General features: G+C 42.9%; 1 protein-coding gene across 1 annotated transcript in view; it reads right to left on the reverse strand.

The window, feature by feature from the left end:
- Window positions 1–17988, reverse strand: part of glra1 (glycine receptor, alpha 1) — a 128820-nt gene that overhangs the window by 11299 nt on the left and 99533 nt on the right. The window contains exon 8 of the mRNA XM_038700391.1: window positions 13231–13377. Within this exon, the coding sequence (XP_038556319.1) occupies window positions 13231–13377 (147 nt within the window). The remainder of the gene's footprint in view (window positions 1–13230; window positions 13378–17988) is intronic.

Consider the following 17988-nt stretch of genomic DNA (forward strand, 5'->3'; position numbering starts at 1 on the left):
AAGGAGGGAAGATTGTAGTGGGAGCACACCCCAGTGCTCAGGTGTGACTGTGGCAAATGGTTTACATGGCTCACGGATCAGGTAGGAGGGCTGGTAACGTTGCATTGACCTTACAATTATTTTTAACTGTTAATATTTTTAATATTTTTTAACTTTAATAACTAAAATGGTTTTCCATTTGGTTAAATACATTTATGTTGTCAACAAAAGCAATATCTCCTATTATCTTTTGTTCACTGGAGAAATTGAGAATGTAAAACTTAAAGATTTGCTGATGACTGGCAGATGCACACGGCAACATTTGAATTGGGGGAGAACTGACACTTTTACACAACTTCGGATTCAGTATCTTGCCCGCTTCAACATGCAGACTGGAGGCACTGGAGATCAAACTGCTGATCTTCCTGATTTGTATGTGACCCGACCCGCTCTACCTCTAAGCCACAGCGGAAGACTTTTTGGGATACGTGTTATTGTGTGAAGCAGTGGCACAGCTGCCTCTGTCTGACAAGTCACCCATGTCACAGTCCATGTAGCTCACTTGTCTTGATTGACACATGTCAACATATGACCTAACTTTGCCTTTTTTCAAACATTTCCCAAGCTTTTGTTTGGCTCAAAGGTCAGACGAGTCATCTACCTTGCTAGCTAGGCTAGAGCCAAAACGTCACTGAAGTTAAAAAGTGCTCAAATGTTTTTGTTCATTACAGCAGAGATACCTGTTTATCTTTAATATGGACAGAACATGTAAATTTATTGTCTGACTGAGGCTACTGGAACAAAGTCTAGCTTGAAAATACGGCATAAGACAAGACCTACTCTTGTGCTTGACAAGGCGAATCAACTACCTTGCTAATTAGCCTGTGCAGCGTTTGTAAAAAGTCTAAACATTTTTGCCAAAGTTCCGTTACTGTAGAAAAATTATATTATTATAAAAGCATGAAAATCAGGGGCAACATGCTACGTTGCTTTCAGAGTACATGAGGTTGCAGTGACACCCAGCGCCGATCCTGCATACATTCTACGGAAACATTAGCTGAACGGCTAAACATATTTGTGGGAGGACCAGGGTGTATTTGTTGATAGTTTTTGTGCCATTTGAATACAATGCTTTAGCAGTATGCCGTTGGGTAGAAATGTAGAGATGGTGATGATTAACCTAATATCACAATGGCTCTCACACAAATCAGTCAAATCCATTAGACTTCAATAATCATCTACACTGTAATAATGTTTTTGATTCTCTATCCAGTGATTCACCCACCCACCCACCCATCCATCCATCCATCCATCCATCCATCCATCCTGCCTTTTCCTCTCATCTCCATTTGTTTCCACTGGAATCCCTTGTTACATTAAAGCATGGTGTGTTAATGTCTCTCTCTCATCAGGCCGCTGACCTGGAATGATTATCCACATGATCTGCTGCACTGTTCCTTTCTCTCTCTCCTATTTCACTTTCAGCATTAGATCTAAATAACATTTCAGGGAAGCCACGACACCTTTAGCTTCATCCATTAAAGATGACGTATAAATGTCAATTAGAGTTCACTTCATCTTAATGTTGGGTTAAATTTAGCCTTTGATGTCATAATGGAAACAAAGTTTTCATGCTGAGCCTCCACAGAAACACTCCCATAACCGCAAAACCATAGCTTTAATTAATAGTGGTGATATTCTACATTTTTGTTGAAACCATTTTTGTTTCTTTTCATCAATAGTTTCGTTTAAAATTGCTCACTAATTTCCTTCACCAGATGGTCACTGTAGTTTTTATCAGACGTTACACAAACAGGAGGAACTAGTGTTTTTATTGGGGACTATTTTCAGTTGCGGATTAATCTACATTTGGTGATCGAGGATTTGGGGCAGCAGGACGGTACTAACAGTCAACTACAATGTGTGTGCTCATGGTAATGAAGTGTCACCCAGTGCAACTGTGTGGCTCACTGATGCGTTCAGCTGCCCATTCCACACCTGCGCAGTGTGTACTACAGTCGCTTTGTCGCATCAGTGGTACCATGGTAACATGTTGGGCAGTAATACTGTAATATTACTTTTCCCAGTAAAGAATAGTTAACGGATTACTATTTCCAAAACAGTAATGTTATTACAGTCACTAATCCTATTAAGGCTGTCCTACTGAACGCACCATCCCTGACGTGAATGCGCGACTGCGCTGCAGCTCAGCGGCACCAAAGCTAAAGAAAGACTGGAGAACAGGGAGGCGAGGTATTTTCGACAGCTGTAAGTAACGTTGTTGCCATTATTGTGTCACAATCTAAGATGCAAAGAACATTGTCGTACGTTGTAAACTTTGTGCGACCAGCAAAAAGCCTTTAACCGCGAACAATTCCACATTGACTTAGGGTAATTGAAGCATCAGCTAAGGCAGCACAGCAACGTGAAACTCAAAAAGCCCGCTAACTTGCCCAACACTGAGTTGACTATAAGCGTCGGATAAATTGGATGTTTTGATTACTGCTTGTTATATAGGCTATGACTATATAGGCTATTAACTTTGCTGTATAAATGGTTGCTTTTTAAGTCTTTATGTCCTTATGTTAAAGGTTTTGGCACATTATAAATTAATTTCTTGTGAATGGTTGTGACGGGGTTTATAAGGCCTTTTCAGACGGCTTTGATCTGCGGGGTCGCTTTTCGCACCTCATCAGCAAACAGGCAAACAAGCGCTCCGCCAGGTAACCATGGCAACGGCTTCTGTGTAACTAGCGCGATCCCGTGAAACTGTCGCGGTCGTTCTCGTCTCGCGCACACGCCCGCCCGCCCGCTGCCAGAGTTGAAATGTCAAGCTTTTTCCTACAGTTTATCAACAGACAGAGACTGCTGTGGCTGTTTGGTCTGAGTTTCCTGAATAATAAAACTGTTTCTTTAACAGTTACGCCAGCTGGTCTTACACAGGTAACAAACTTTGCTGCTGTCTCTTTTTCATTAAAAACAATCTATTAACTTCTACTAAACTAATTTGAAAGTTAATAGTTATATTATTTAGCTGTTGAAGCTTGGTAAAAAAGGAACAAAAAATAATTATTATTATAGAGAGGTGGTGATGGTACAGTGGATTAGACACTTGACTTTGATTCCCACTGCAACACATCCACCAAATAAGTTATTGTCATGGGTCCTGCTTTACCATCCGTATATTATAATAGAGCCGCCGCCAGTTTTATCGGGGGGTGTGTGTGTGTGTGTGTGTGTGTGTGGGGGGGGGGGGGTCTCAGTATATTTTCCTGCTTTTTTGCCCTTTATATAGAATATCACCAGACTTGTCCTTTAAAGAGGTGGTATTCTGCTTTATATATATATATATCTTTTTTTGTGCATGTAATAGGGTTGCAAAGTGGAAAAGCCCAAAGGGAGTTCCCATCTCCCACAGAAAACTCTGCTCTGAACTGCCTGAAAACAGCTCGTTTGTAGTCCAGCCGCTTCCCTTTCATCCCTGTGACGTCACACTGAGCTGCAGCACACACCTCTCCTCTCCCTTCCAAACACTAGCTACCCTCCAGGCAGCCAATGAAAATAAAGTTGTTACTGTGATGTAGAGACAGAGCTCAGTTATCACTGCATAGGTAAAACGAAGCCTTCAACACAGGATGAAAAGAGGAGCTGCAGCAATGTGCAATATGAAAGAAAATATGGTGTTTTTTGAAAATTAAACCACGTAAACCTGTTCTGGTACAACCCCTAAATAAGTTCTTGAACCTAAAAATGAGCATAATACCACCTCTTTAATGTTGTTTGTCATTAAATGCACAAGAAAGATATTAAAAACAAGTTAAATTCACATAAAGTTAATTTGCATGCATTACAAATACACTGTTATGACATGTGTGCTGTTTGATTGCATTGCATGTAATATAACTAAAACTAAAACTACCTGTTGTCACCTTCTGAATCATTCTTAAAGCTTTTACAGTTTAGTGACATAGTTTGCACGTTTCCTAACATAATGATGCACCTCCAAAATCAACTGGAAAAGAACTGAAATTACAGGATCACTACAGCCTTCAGTCCAAAAGGTCAACCTTTTAATCCTCGTAAAAACATGGCGGGCCTGATAAGAATTGATGTTTTAACTAATTCAGTATGGTTTAAGAGCATAATAGGGGCAATAGGTGAACACATTTCCTCTGCCAACAGCTAACAACATAAATATGGATATTAAAATGAAGATCTGCAAGGTATTTGGTTCCAGTGAGTTATATTGAAGACACAAAGTGTCATCAGCACAAATGCAGAATACATGATGGATTAAAACTATGAATGTTTCCACTCTGTCAATTAAGCACTTCTTCTTCTAAAGGAAACAGTGAGTGTGTTACATGCCAACTCACAGCCGACCTGTCAATCTGATGGTTAAGTTCAGCCTGCGGAGATCACTGATCGCTGTCTTCAGGCCTCTTAATCCCCATGCACTCTTATCTGCCTTTGTTCTCAAAGCTGCCGAACAGCCTGCGAGATCAAGGCATTTAGAGCAAACCAGCATGTAGAATCTCCCTCACCCCACCCCACCCCTGCCGAAAATCACCTAATCACAGCTAATGAGCGATTATAGCCAATCAATCAGGAAGACGCTTTCCCTAATATGGCGCTGTCGTTGTTAAACAGCAGGATGGCGAATGTAGTCGCAGGAGGGGGTCACATCCCTCTGGCACCTTCCTCAAATGTATACCTCTTTTTGCCAGAAGGCAGAGTGTGACAAAAACAGACAGGGGAGGAAGCACCTCAAGGCTCCGCCGTCGCTCTTATTTCTTTCCTTGTGATGTTGAGGTGAAAGAGAAGTAGAAGAGGACAGTCCTTAGGCTTTAGTAGCTTTCTGTCTTTAGGCTAAAGAAAACATGGTTTAATGTACTTTGTTTTTACCGCGATACTGGATGGCATTTCTAATTAGGCCTGTTATTTTTGATGCATATGACAGGAGTGACACATAATTTATTTTAATGAAAGCCTTTCTCGATCTAAAAATACTAATTTGCATTCTGAGCCGTGGAATTCAGAAACACCACTGAAGACAGTCCTGATTGAAATGGAGGCGAGAGGCAGTAATGTTCGACTTCCCTTTGATTTCTAAAGGGGTTCTCTCTTTTTCAGTCTGGAGAGCTTGTCTGTGTTAAACAAGCGAGCTGCTGCCAGGCGGGCCTATCCTTCAAGGATGAGTGGCGCTATTGATCTGATCCCTCTGCAGTTGTTTCACTCCCCCAGCAGGGGGAGATGTTGGTCTGCCTCGGTGCTCGGAGGAGCCTGCTTTGCCTCTCTTCCCTCTCGCAGGGCAGCAGTATCCGTCTATTTTATGCCCTCTCGCTCTGTCTAATTAGACAGCCCTATGAAGCAGGTAGCCTCAGTCCGATTGCACCCGCTCTTTCTCTCTCTGTCTCGTTCTCTCTGGACTATCAGTGTCACTAACGAATCAATAACGCATCAGGGTAGAAACCACAGAAATCAGCACAACTGAGACTACTACAACTGCTGCTGCTGCAGCTACCTGCACTGCGATGACAGCTTTTCAGGTCCAACAGAGAAAGATGAGTCAAAGCAGGGATGATCGTACTGTAATACTTGATTGATGAGACTCAACTGTGCTCATAAATGGTTGGCCATACTTATAGTTTCCTTACAGTCTTATATAGGCGCTCTTGCTGCTTCAAAGAACACTTTTAAAGCAGCACACATGCAGTACATCGTAACAGTCGCAGAAAAGCCATAAAGCCCTTGAGGACATTCTTCACTCTGATTATAGAGACTTCCAGTTGTACTCAGTTGCACCTCATAGCCATTCATTACTGTTGTAGCCATTATCACAGTAAACAAATCCCTCCAGGGAAGTATTGCTCTAATCCAATACATCCTACCATCCTAACACAATTACCATAAGAAATTGAAGATGTGTGCTAACATGACTGGCTGTGCGGCACAGTATGTCCTTTCTAATGTTTCCTGCTTGTATGCTCCTTTCTTGTTGAGGAAAACCCTTGACACATGCATTGGCAATAGTTTGCTGGGAATTGTTGGGTTTCTTTAAATAACATCACAGAGTACGGTCTAGACTTGCTCTTTTATGAAAAGCGCTATGAGATAAGAGTTGTTGTGATTTGGTGCTATATAAATAAAATTGAACTGAACTGAATAAAACATTATCCCCTTGAGAAGTGTCACTGTTGCATTTGTAACGGCAGGAAGCAGGCGTTCGGGGTATTTTTGCTGTAATAAAATGCATACCTGTTTAGTTTGACCTTTTTTAAGCTGTATGTCTATTTCTATCTTCTCCTGTAAATTGGAACTGTGTGTAAGGCTGAGAGCAACTTAAAACTTAAAAGTCAAATACCTTGTATGTGTACACATACTTCAAAACCTGGAGTTACAATTCATGACACCCTTTTTAAACATCCAATGGAAATGCAGAAATTACGTCTTCAACAACATCTGGCATGGTAACTACATACGGTACGATAGTGGCTATGGTAAACAACAATGGTTAAGACTTGATTTAGTCTCTGTTTTCAAAAAAAGCTTGAGGACCTACCTCTTGTGAGACTCAGCTAATATACCCTCTCTCTCTCTCTCCCTCTCTCTATCGTAATTTGCTATGCACTTAAGTGTTACTTCATGCACCTGCAGCTTTGTGGCACTCGTGTCAGGTGGAACACAGAAAAGAGAATCTTGAGGCGCTTATTCTCAAAAGCTTCTCCTTGATCTCCTCTGGCAGCGCACCTCATGTAGAAGTCGCTTGCGTCTGCCAAACGAATAAATATAAAAGCTATGATTAGGGTTAGGCGACTGAAACACTTGGTTAAGTTAGTTGCAGGTCTTTGATGTGACAAGAACTCTTGACAGAATCCTCTGATAGGACTGTAATGGTTCTATACAATGTCAATAATAATTCAATTGGACAATAAAACATGTCCTGTTACAGTTTCTCATGTTCCAAAGTTGTGCTGTCTTCACTGCCTTCCTCTCTGCTTTTTTCATTTGTTTTTGGACAAGGAGAGGTGACTAGGCAGTGAACAGCGGCACCACATCTGCCTCTGTAGAGTAGTGTACATGTGCTGCAGGCCAACAGTGACAGTTTCCTCTGCTGCGAGCTGAAACCTGACTGATAGCCCTCTCAGAGCCGTAATAGAGGGATGTGGATCACATTAGACTCACATTAGAAGGACTGGCCAGAGAGGTTAATTAAGAACGTGTGTCGCCCAAGGACTGCCTCTCTTTCTCTCTCTCTCCATTGCTGGATTTATTTCACAGCACAGCAGTTGGGATTAATGGTGATGATCATATTGAGGGTACTTTTAATAATGGATTTTGTTCTTCTGTTTTTTTTTTTCATTGTGCTTGAAATAAAGTAAAACGACCTGAGGAGCTAAATTTAAAACTGCTTAACACTTCTGAATGATTCCTACATTTGGACTGCATTATGAAACCCTCTTGGCAAAATCCAGTTTCAAATGCAAATACCTCAAATTTCTTTTAGTTTTACAGAGGTTTCAACAGGAAAAAAGGAAAAGCTCCTTAATGTGTTGTAGCTGTCATGGTTTGGTATAAGAAAAGGTTTGTGCACCTGTGGTGCAAAGTAAGCCCAGGTACTTTGCTTGTACTTTGTACTTTATACTACTTTATACTTCTAATCCACTACTTTTCAAAAGTAAAGCACTTTATTTGATAATTGAAGTTGCCAGTTATTTTCATATTAAGATTTTTTGAGACTATAAACAAACCAATGGTCCACAAAGTAATTAAGTCAATATACAAGCTACAACTTTAAAATCAAGCTTAAATTTTAATGCTTCAGCTATAATACTCCACTAATTGAATATAAACAATAATAAAATAGTGCCACATGTCAGATAGTGAGTACATTTTCCTGGTAAGACTTTGACACTTTCAAATATATTCACTTTAACTGAGTATTGTTACATTGTAGTATTGTATATTGTCTTCACAAGGTGTATATATCTGAAGTTATAGTGGTGTCAGTCTTCTCATCTAACTCACTGCAAGAAAGCTAAAAACCGCGTTTCCCAAAATATTAACGTCTTCCTTTAATACCTGCCTTTCCAAATATAATTCCAAATACACCGCTCAAAAAAATAAAAGGGAACACTTAAACAACACAATGTAACTCCAAGTCAATCACACTCAATCAAACTGTCCACTTAGGAAGCAACACTGATTGACAATCAGTTTCACATGCTGTTGTGCAAATGGAATAGACAACAGGTGGAAACTATAGGCAATTAGCAAGACACCCCCGATAAAGGAGTGGTTCTGCAGGTGGTGACCACAGACCGCTTCTCAGTTCCTATGCTTCCTGGCTGATGTTTTGGTCACTTTTGAATGCTGGCGGTGCTTTCACTCTAGTGGTAGCACGAGACGGAGTCTACAACCCACACAAGTGGCTCAGGTAGTGCAGCTCATCCAGGATGGCACATCAATGCGAGCTGTGGCAAGATGGTTTGCTGTGTCTGTCAGCGTAGTGTCCAGAGCACGGAGGCGCTACCAGGAGACAGGCCAGTACATCAGGAGACGTGGAGGCCGTAGGAGGGCAACAACCCAGCAGCAGGACCGCTACCCCTGCCTTTGTGCAAGGAGGAGCAGGAGGAGCACTGCCAGAGCCCTGCAAAATGACCTCCAGCAGGCCACAAATGTGCATGTGTCTGCTCAAACGACTCCATGAGGGTGGTACGAGGGCCCGACGTCCACAGGTGGGGGTTGTGGTTGCAGCCCAACACCGTGCAGGACGTTTGGCATTTGCCAAAGAACACCAAGATTGGCAAATTCGCCACTGGCGCCCTGTGCTCTTCACAGATGAAAGCAGGTTCACACTGAGCACATGTGACAGACGTGACAGAGTCTGGAGACGCCGTGGAGAACGTTCTGCTGCCTGCAACATCCTCCAGCATGAGGAAGGCAGTGATGCTATGGACTGGCCCGCCCGTTCCCCAGACCTGAATCCAATTGAGCACATCTGGGACATCATGTCTCGCTCCATCCACCAACGCCACGTTGCACCACAGACTGTCCAGGAGTTGGCAGATGCTTTAGTCCAGGTCTGGGAGGAGATCCCTCAGAAGACCATCCTCCACCTCATCAGGAGCCCAGGCGTTGTAGGGAGGTCATACAGGCACGTGGAGGCCACACACACTACTGAGCCTCATTTTGACTTGTTTTAAGGACATTACATCAAAGTTGGATCGGCCTGTAGTGTGGTTTTCCACTTTGATTTTGAGTGTGACTCCAAATCCAGACCTCCATGGGTTGATAAATTTGATTTCCATTGATAATTTAATTTGATAAAAACAAACAGTATGATGCTTGATTTGTGCTTCCTGCAGTTTTATGGGGATCACTAGATATATGTATTAAACATTTTCTTTGATTTCTTTCATTACAGTCTATTTGTCTTAACATTATCTGTATCTTATTCTCTTGCAGTGGAGCATAATCTGTTTTCATAAAATTTTCACCCACTTGCAGTAACATCTCTGACATTTGGTGCTGATGCTTTCATCAAATCGCCTGACAGTTCAAGTACATTTATTTTTTAACATTTGTGACTGTGGTGTGAAAAGGCAGAAGTAGCTGGATAAGTGTGTTTTCTTTCTTCTACATGTTATGGATAGAAATTACTAATAAATAAATCACACTGTGTGAAGAATAGACTGTACAGTTTGTCAAACAAACCACGTTACAGCACCTGAATTCAAAAATTTTGTGATGAAATGTGATCAGCTGCAAAGTCTGTTAGATTTTGACCTCAACTGAACAGACAAGCTCCTTCATTAACCAAACTCAAATTACATAACAGACCGATGGCCTAAATTCACCTCCTGCTTTCGTCACATGAGCAGAAATAAACTGTATAACAGAAAAAAAAACTATGCAAAAGGTTTGGTGTGCCAGATGTGGGTCAATCCTGAGCCTGCGGTCCTCTCGCTCTCTCTTCCTGCTGTTGGGGTGAAAGACGGTCGAGAGACATAGTGAGAGGTATACAAACAGAGTGAGCGAGCAAGGCGGTTAGTGTCTGATTCACCTGAAAGTGCACCGGCAGCCGGACCGCTAATCTAGCTCTTCACCTAAAATCACAGCTCAGAGGATTGGGGATTACAACAATAGGATTTAGGATTTATAGTTTTTTATTTTTATGTATCTTTTCCCCACAAACCCCACTGAACTTCCTGATTCCTTTTCCTTTCTATGCTTTTATTAACTGAGGTTGATGTGCGTATGAAACTACCTAAACTTAAGGAAGTGTTCACAAACAGCAGGCTGTCATTTGTTTATTTAAACCCATTTTTACTCCATTAATTTGGGTTTGTCAGATTCAGCTTGGTTGCCAAGTAGGTTTACACATGCAAGGAATTTGCTTTGGTATCTTTGTGCATAGCAATAACAACAATCACAAATCTAAATTTGACATCATAATAATAAATAATAAATTGAGAATGATGCTATTTGAAAAATTTAATTTGGTGTCATAAAATACTTTACAATCACTTCTCAGTTGTCGACAGAAGAGTCACAAAAGGAAAGGAAAAACATATTTCTACCACATAAAATCAATAATATTTATTTTTCATGACTCTTCTAAAAGCTTTTGAGAAAACAATCTTTCCTCAAGGTACTGTAGCTGTTCCGGTGCTTTTGCTTATATAACATGACACTGGCTTAAAAGCTGAGTTTCAAAGTTTATTCTTCGGAAAACAGCACTGAGGAAAATTTTTGCAAATCATTTAAATAATTTATCAAGCAACAAATATGCCAAACATTTGCTATTTTAGCCTCTCACATGTGAAGTTTTGTATTACTGTCAATTGAACATCGTTGGTCTGAGAAAACAAACAATTTGAAGACATCATCATCCCTAATAATAATTGTAAAAAAAAAAAAAAAAAAAAAAAGGATTACCTTTAGCTCTGAATCCAATTTAAACGTGACCCTGACTTCATCCATCTCTAAACTAAAACAATCTCATCCCGAACAGGACTTTCTCGCACAGTGTCCTCACTTCACAGCACCTTTGTCACCTTAGCAGCCTTGCGAGGACACGAGGCCCTCATAAATACGGAAACTGCTCAGTGTCAGCAGCTCCAGTCAAGGCAGGAGCGAACACATGCCCTACAACGTCAAAACGCACGACAGCCCTCGTGAATGCACTCATGCAAGTTCACCGGCTGTATAGATATAATCTCCTCCTCTCTCTGATACACGCACACATAGAGACACAAATCCAGGACTGCATGGATTGTTTACTGCAGGCCCACCATTGCATTTCCTGTGGGTGTTTTATGTTTTTTTGCCCCCACCAACCCACACAAACACACAAACCACCAGTTTCACAATCAATCAGCACTTCAGTATTCCCCACAAACCTGACAGCTTTACTCCTTTTTCAATATAGCAGCCCGGGACTGATAAATATACCCAGACAGATAGAATTGATTGATTAAATGTGTAAAAATACAAAGACAATGAAAGATGAAAAACCCTGATACATCTCAAAAGTCCTCCAGGGGAAAATTGACATCACGCTTTGTCATTTTTACTAAATATATCCAAAGCAGGTTTTGAGAAATTAAATAAAGTGACATATTTTCAGGTCTCCACTTTATCTTCATTTCATCTAAAGTAGTCTTCTTAGGCTTGGAGACAGTTAATAAAAAATTTAGGTGGTTTTTGAAGTAGATCTATTTGTTTTTGACTTCATAGTGATGTCAAAACAAAGAAAAACAAAAGGTTGTTGACTGTGCTGTTTTTCTCCAGCGCAGTGCAAAGACACTAACATATTCAGCAACACATCTATGCATACATACGACCCTCACAAACACAAAACACATTGCTGTTTAATAAAATATCAACTACAGTGAGTTATTAGACATATTAAACCACTTGAACTTCTGCCTGCTAATAAGGATCATGTAGGACGATCAAAAGCTCCAGAACATCTACTAAATGCACCTTGTCACCACAAGTCTGTTTGTCTTTACTGCTGTTTCCATGAAATGAATTTGAATTTCAGCTTTAAAAGAAAACAGTAAACTTTTCGTTCAAGTTGCTTTTTGCTAGTGTGTTTTTGACAGGATGTTTACTTTGGAATATTAATATGGCAAAAATAAAATAGAAATAAGAGACATGCAGCACATTGACCGTGAAACAGGGATCAAAATGCTGGATTCAGTGCAACTACACACATCCCTGAAAAAGACACACTCTCATCACTGTTTCTTGTAAATTATGCATTTCCACAAACAAAAGTTTCAGAGCAGAGGGAACATTTTTTTTAACTCTTCTACATTATGAATCCATTATGAGCCTTGTCTCTGTTTGCTCCACAGCTCAGCTTTTAATCATGCTCATTGCTCCGCCCATGAAACATTGATGCCATGTGTTTCTGCCTGGTGATGAGCACCTCACAAAGCTAATATCAAACACGGAGTAAATATTTCAGAGCCCGAGGACAGAGCGCAGGGATTTTAATCCAAACCGCATTCTGATGTTTACAGTGCAGAACGTCGCCTCAATGTCCACCTAACAAACTAAGATTAGATTAGATTCAACTTTATTGTCATTGCGCTTGTCACTAGGTACAAAGCAACAAAATGCAGATAGCATCGAACCAGAAGTGCTTAAGCAGTAATAATAAATTATCTATGATTACATTATTCTACAAAGTGCAAGGTATGAATGATATATAAGATCTTGGTTAGGTGGACATTGCTGCCCAGCGGCAGAGGATTTCCATAACTGCAGTAGGTACCACTTCTCATCCCTTAAAAACAACACATTTGTGGTTTTAAATTATTTGTTTCTTTTCTGTGGTGCTAGCTGGAGACAACAACACAAGTCAATAAAGATGATGCTTGTGTACGGACAAAATAACTGTTGAACCGTTTGTTTTTGACCATTGGAAAACAGCTTGTTTGGTTACTCTTTGTTCTTAAAGGTCCTTTCTTTTAAAACAGCTGAACGATAGAAGTTAAAGGGCACATATGGAAGAGTGTGGATCATTCAAGATTAGCATTCAAATTCCATCTGTATTCATCTTTGTCAAATCCTTAAGTCATGTATAATTATTTGAAGAGCAGCAAAAGCTGGTCTCATTTTCTTTTATCAGGCGTTTTGTTACTCGGAATCACAGAAAAACTTAACTGGAAAGATAAAAGAAGACAATGTGAATGTAAATGTTTAACTGGATCACAGATGTGGGAGATTATTCACCTTCATGTGTCGTCGCCTCCGTCTGAAGCGCAGCAGCTCCTTGTGTTGGCGTGCGATGAAGTTGACAGCGGCATACTCCAGCAGGGCCGAGAACACGAACAGCAGACATACAGCCATCCAGATATCAATGGCTTTTACATAGGACACCTGTAAAGGGGAAAGAAACTGTTAGTGGCATCTGGGTTGAGCTGTTTAGAGGCGTTGTTGTTTTATGAATCGCCCACCAGCCTTGATGTCTGACTTGATAATCATTAATACGATCATCTTGATTTGATTCTTAAGAAAGCGACAAAAGTAATGATGAGAAACTGTTTATGCTTTAAGGTTTCTTGTGCAGCCAGCCACAGACTGTCTTGATAAGTATTTTCTTCATGTAGCAGATCCCTAAAATTCATGTCAACTTTTGTCTTTAAGGAGTTTGTGCACTAAACACACCCATATTTTAGGGTGCTTTCACACCTGTAGTTCGGTTCATTTGGTCCGGACCAAGTGAAAAAATTATACGCTGTTGCATTTTAGTTCTGGTCCGGTTCATGTTCACACTGCAGTTTTACAAACGAGCCAAGAGAAGTAACCATGACGTTACACAGACGTACAGGTAACTTGTTGATTGGACAGCTTTGGCGATTGTCATCCTCCATCATCAGGACCCACGTGGGGAAATCAAACTCTGGTGACTGACAGAAGTTTATGCAGCACTTTAAAGCTTCCGATCTGTATCGCTGTATTTATTATAAGCATGATTAGTAATGCTAGACAGCAGATCCACCACATAGCCTATTATGAATAATAACAGGATGTACAGTAATAATTCTGTTCGCATATAGTATACTATGGTATCGCTGTCACACAGTTTTTATGGACTGACAGGGTAAACTGAATACTACTTGCCCTCTATTTTTAACCAGATTTTAACCTTATTAATCAGGGAAATACCCACACTGACAAGTAGGCTATACCTTATAAAATGATTTTCAGAAACATAGCGGCTTATACAGATCAATTATAAGATCGCTGAACACATGTCGCTGTCAGCAGATACTGTCACACTCTGCCTGTCTGCCATGCCGTGTTTTGCACTTTTGTGTTTAGTTAGCGTTATTTCGGTCTGTTGGGTTTTGGGGGTTTGTATTGTCTGTCGTCTAGTGTTTGGTAACCCTTGTCATGTCTGTTACCCCAGTGATCACTCTGCATGTCTGTCTCTGTTTTCCCCTGCGCTCTCTCTCTGCCTCGTTAGCCTCATGTCTTTCACCTGTGTTGCTCCCGCCCTGCTCGTTAGTCCCTGTGTGTATATACCTGGTGTTTCTGTCTTGTCTTTGTCGGGTCATTGTTTATTGTCACCCAGTGTTGCAGTTTGTTCTCGTGTCTTCAACCTTACTCGCTGTGTCTCCCTGTTACCCTGCTCATTTTTGGATTCTGGTTTTCACCCTTTTGGATTTCTGTTGGACAGCCTTTGTTTTTGGACTCAGTCAATCAGCCACTCTGTTTGTAAGTGTGCTCGCCTTTTGTTGTATTAAAACCCTTCTCTGAACTGTTCCTGCTGGCTTTCGTGTCCTGCATTTGGGTCCTCCAACCTACAACCTGCTTCACCACCCACTTACCGTGACAGAATGACCCGACCACAAATGGACCCAACGGATCTAGCATTGTTGGCAGAGGATATAAGGGAGTGGACCTCGACCTGCGAAAGGTTAGGTTCCACAATCCTGGATTCCACGGACTTGAACCGCAGACTGTTTGTTTATGGCCTCATGGAGAAGACCCTGTGCAGCAAGCTAAAGCTGCTGAATCTCCCCTCCCTGGCTGAGCAGTTGGTCGTCATCAGACGGATGAAGAGAGACCTGGAGCAGATAATGGACACTCCCGAGGGTTCGCTGCCTGGTGGCGCTCAAGCTGCTAGCCACCAGCCTGATCCCCGACCCGCTAGAGCTGCTAGCCGCCAACCTGATCCGCCAGTCTCCAGCTCGGCTAGCGCTGCTAGTCCTCAGCCTGTCCCCGGTGCTGCTAGCTCCAGGCCGTCTGTTCCCCAGCCTGCTAACCCCCAAAGGACTTGTTCCCGGCCTGCTAGCTGCAGGGTGGGAGGCTTCTTCCTCTCCCGGCCTGCTAGCACCCAGCCTGCTAGTCACCCGCCTGATTCTCTGCTGGCTAGCGCTGCTAGCTGCCTGCCTGGTCATCTCCCTCCTGTGTTAGCTCCATCATCCGGACTGGTTGGGGACTCCTGGACATCTAGCTCTCTGGTCTCTTTTTTGATGGACTTGGCGTTAGAACCAGAGAGCCCTAGGACTGCTAGTTCCCAACCAGTCAGCCAACCAGCTCTGAGTCGACCAGCTAGCCTATGGCCCGATAGCCTGGAGGCTAGGCTTCCCCCGGAGTTCTCCTTTGAAGGGAGTCGCCTGACCATCTTTTCGGGTTCCCGTGGTGGTCATCGGAGGTGACCAGGCCACCAGCAGCGACCCGTCTGCAACCAGCGTGATCCCCGGCCCGCTAGCGCTGTTAGCCGCCTGCCTGATCCCCGGCCCACTAGGGCTGCTAGCAGCCTGCCTGTTCTCGAGCAGACTCCTGTTCCCTTGTCGGTGATCCGACCGGCACCAGCTTTGCCGGTGGTCCGATCGACTTCTGGTCCCTTGTCGTCGGTCCGACCAACACCAGCTACGTTGGTGGTCCAGCCGATTCCTGCTCCTTGCGCCCTGTCGGTGGTCCGACCAACAACAGCTCCATTGGTGGTCCAGCCGACTCCTGTTCCCTCGTCGATGGTCCGACCGGCACCAGCTTTGCCGGTGGTCCGACCGACTCCTGTTCCCTTGTCGGTGGTCCGACCAACCGCAGCTCCGTTGGTGGCCCAGCCGACTTCTGGTCCCAAGTTGGTGGTCCGTCCGGCACTAGCTTCGCCGGTGGCCCGATCGACTTCTGGTCCCTTGTCGGTGGTCCGACCGGCACCAGCTCCGCCTTGGGTTGTCCTCCGGGGACGGTCTCCCGAACTCTGTGGCCCCCCTGTTCTGCCCGGCCTGTTGGGTCGTCCTTCGGGACGGCCTCCCGAACTCTGTGGCCCCCCGGTCTGCCTGGCCTCATGGGTCGTCCCGCGGGACGCCCACCTGAACTGTTTTGCCCTCCTGGTCTGCTTGGTCGACCTCCGGGTCTGCCCCTTTATATTTGTTCACCTCTTGCCGCCTCGGTTGGCCTCCTGAACTGCTTTGCCCTGCCTGTATTTGGCCCTTTGAGACTTCGGTGTTCGGTAACCCTTGTCATGTCTGTTACCCCAGTGATCCCTCTGCATGTCTGTCTCTGTTTTCCCCTGCGCTCTCTCTCCCTGCCTGTGCCTCATTAGCCTCATGTCTTTCACCTGTGTTGCTCCCGCCCTGCTCGTTAGTCCCTGTGTGTGTATATATACCTGGTGTTTCTGTCTTGTCTTTGTCGGGTCATTGTTTATTGTCACCCAGTGTTGCAGTTTGTTCTCGTGTCTTCAACCTTACTCACTGTGTCTCCCTGTTACCCTGCTCATTTTTGGATTCTGGTTTTCACCCTTTTGGATTTCTGTTGGACAGCCTTTGTTTTTGGACTCAGTCAATCAGCCACTCTGTTTGTAAGTGTGCTCGCCTTTTGTTGTATTAAAACCCTTCTCTGAACTGTTCCTGCTGGCTTTCGTGTCCTGCATTTGGGTCCTACAACCTACTTCACCACCCACTTACCGTGACAGATGGATTTATTAGTGGTTCAGCTTTGGAAATAATGTTCAGATCACATCTCCGCTATCATAAAATCCTGTGGTTGTTTCGTTTGCTTTCACACCACAAGTGAACAGCACCAGAGTTTGAAAGTGTACCGAGGTCTCGGTTTTTTATTAGGCTCTGATTGGCTAACATAGCTTTACGGTTAGAGTCATATCCCCGCCTGTTGGTTTGGCATGCTCTTGACAGCGCTTGATAGCGTGTTTTGCGTTTCCATGTAGACAGAATTTTTTTTTTTCAACTACAGAGGAAAAACTCTGTTATAAAAATACCCTGTACGTATGGACTAGGCCTCAATACAAAACTATATTTATGCATCAGAGTTTCAGTTATAGTTCTCATTTTACTGCCTAAATAAAACAAAATCAAAGTGATTATAGGAGGGGCAAGGACAAACAGTTAGGCACAGCATGGGACAAACACTCTCTATGACACCGCCTCGACTGCTGTAGTGGAATCTGGTGTGAAGTTGACCAGTGCACAAACTCATAACTTTCCATGAACATGTAAAAGTATGCTAACTGCATAGAGTTTAGATCACAATTGTATGATGTTTTTAATTTATGTGTAGATTGTAGGGACTACACAGACAGCCAGGTGGACCAAAAGCCACAACACAAGATACGATAAGCACACAAAACCAGTCGAATGTCAGCAGATTTTACATACAGACTGAGCTGTGATCCGAGAAGGACAGGGTAAGGACTGTCCAGATAATAAGGGCTAAATGAAGCCTGGTTGGATCATTGTCTGATTGCTATCTACCCGCCAAGTGCCATTATTCAAGTGCATTCACCCTGGCCTGTCATTACAACTCTCCATCTCCACACGCAATTACACCGTGCAGCCTGAGAGGGAGATCCCTGTTCTGTCTCAAAACCCACAATCAGCCGTTTAAAATCCAATTAAACTATGACTTTAGATCACTTTCACAAACACACAGCGCTTATCACCGCCCCTCTTCCTTGTTGTGAATTGGGCTCGTTTGCACAGAGTCTGATGCTTATGAAAACATTTATCTTCGAATGCCCGA

This window comes from Micropterus salmoides, unplaced genomic scaffold, assembly GCF_014851395.1.
Source record: "Micropterus salmoides isolate LMB-PRFRI ecotype aquatic unplaced genomic scaffold, ASM1485139v1 Ms_hic_scaffold_5, whole genome shotgun sequence".
Taxonomy (NCBI): Eukaryota; Metazoa; Chordata; class Actinopteri; order Centrarchiformes; family Centrarchidae; genus Micropterus; species Micropterus salmoides.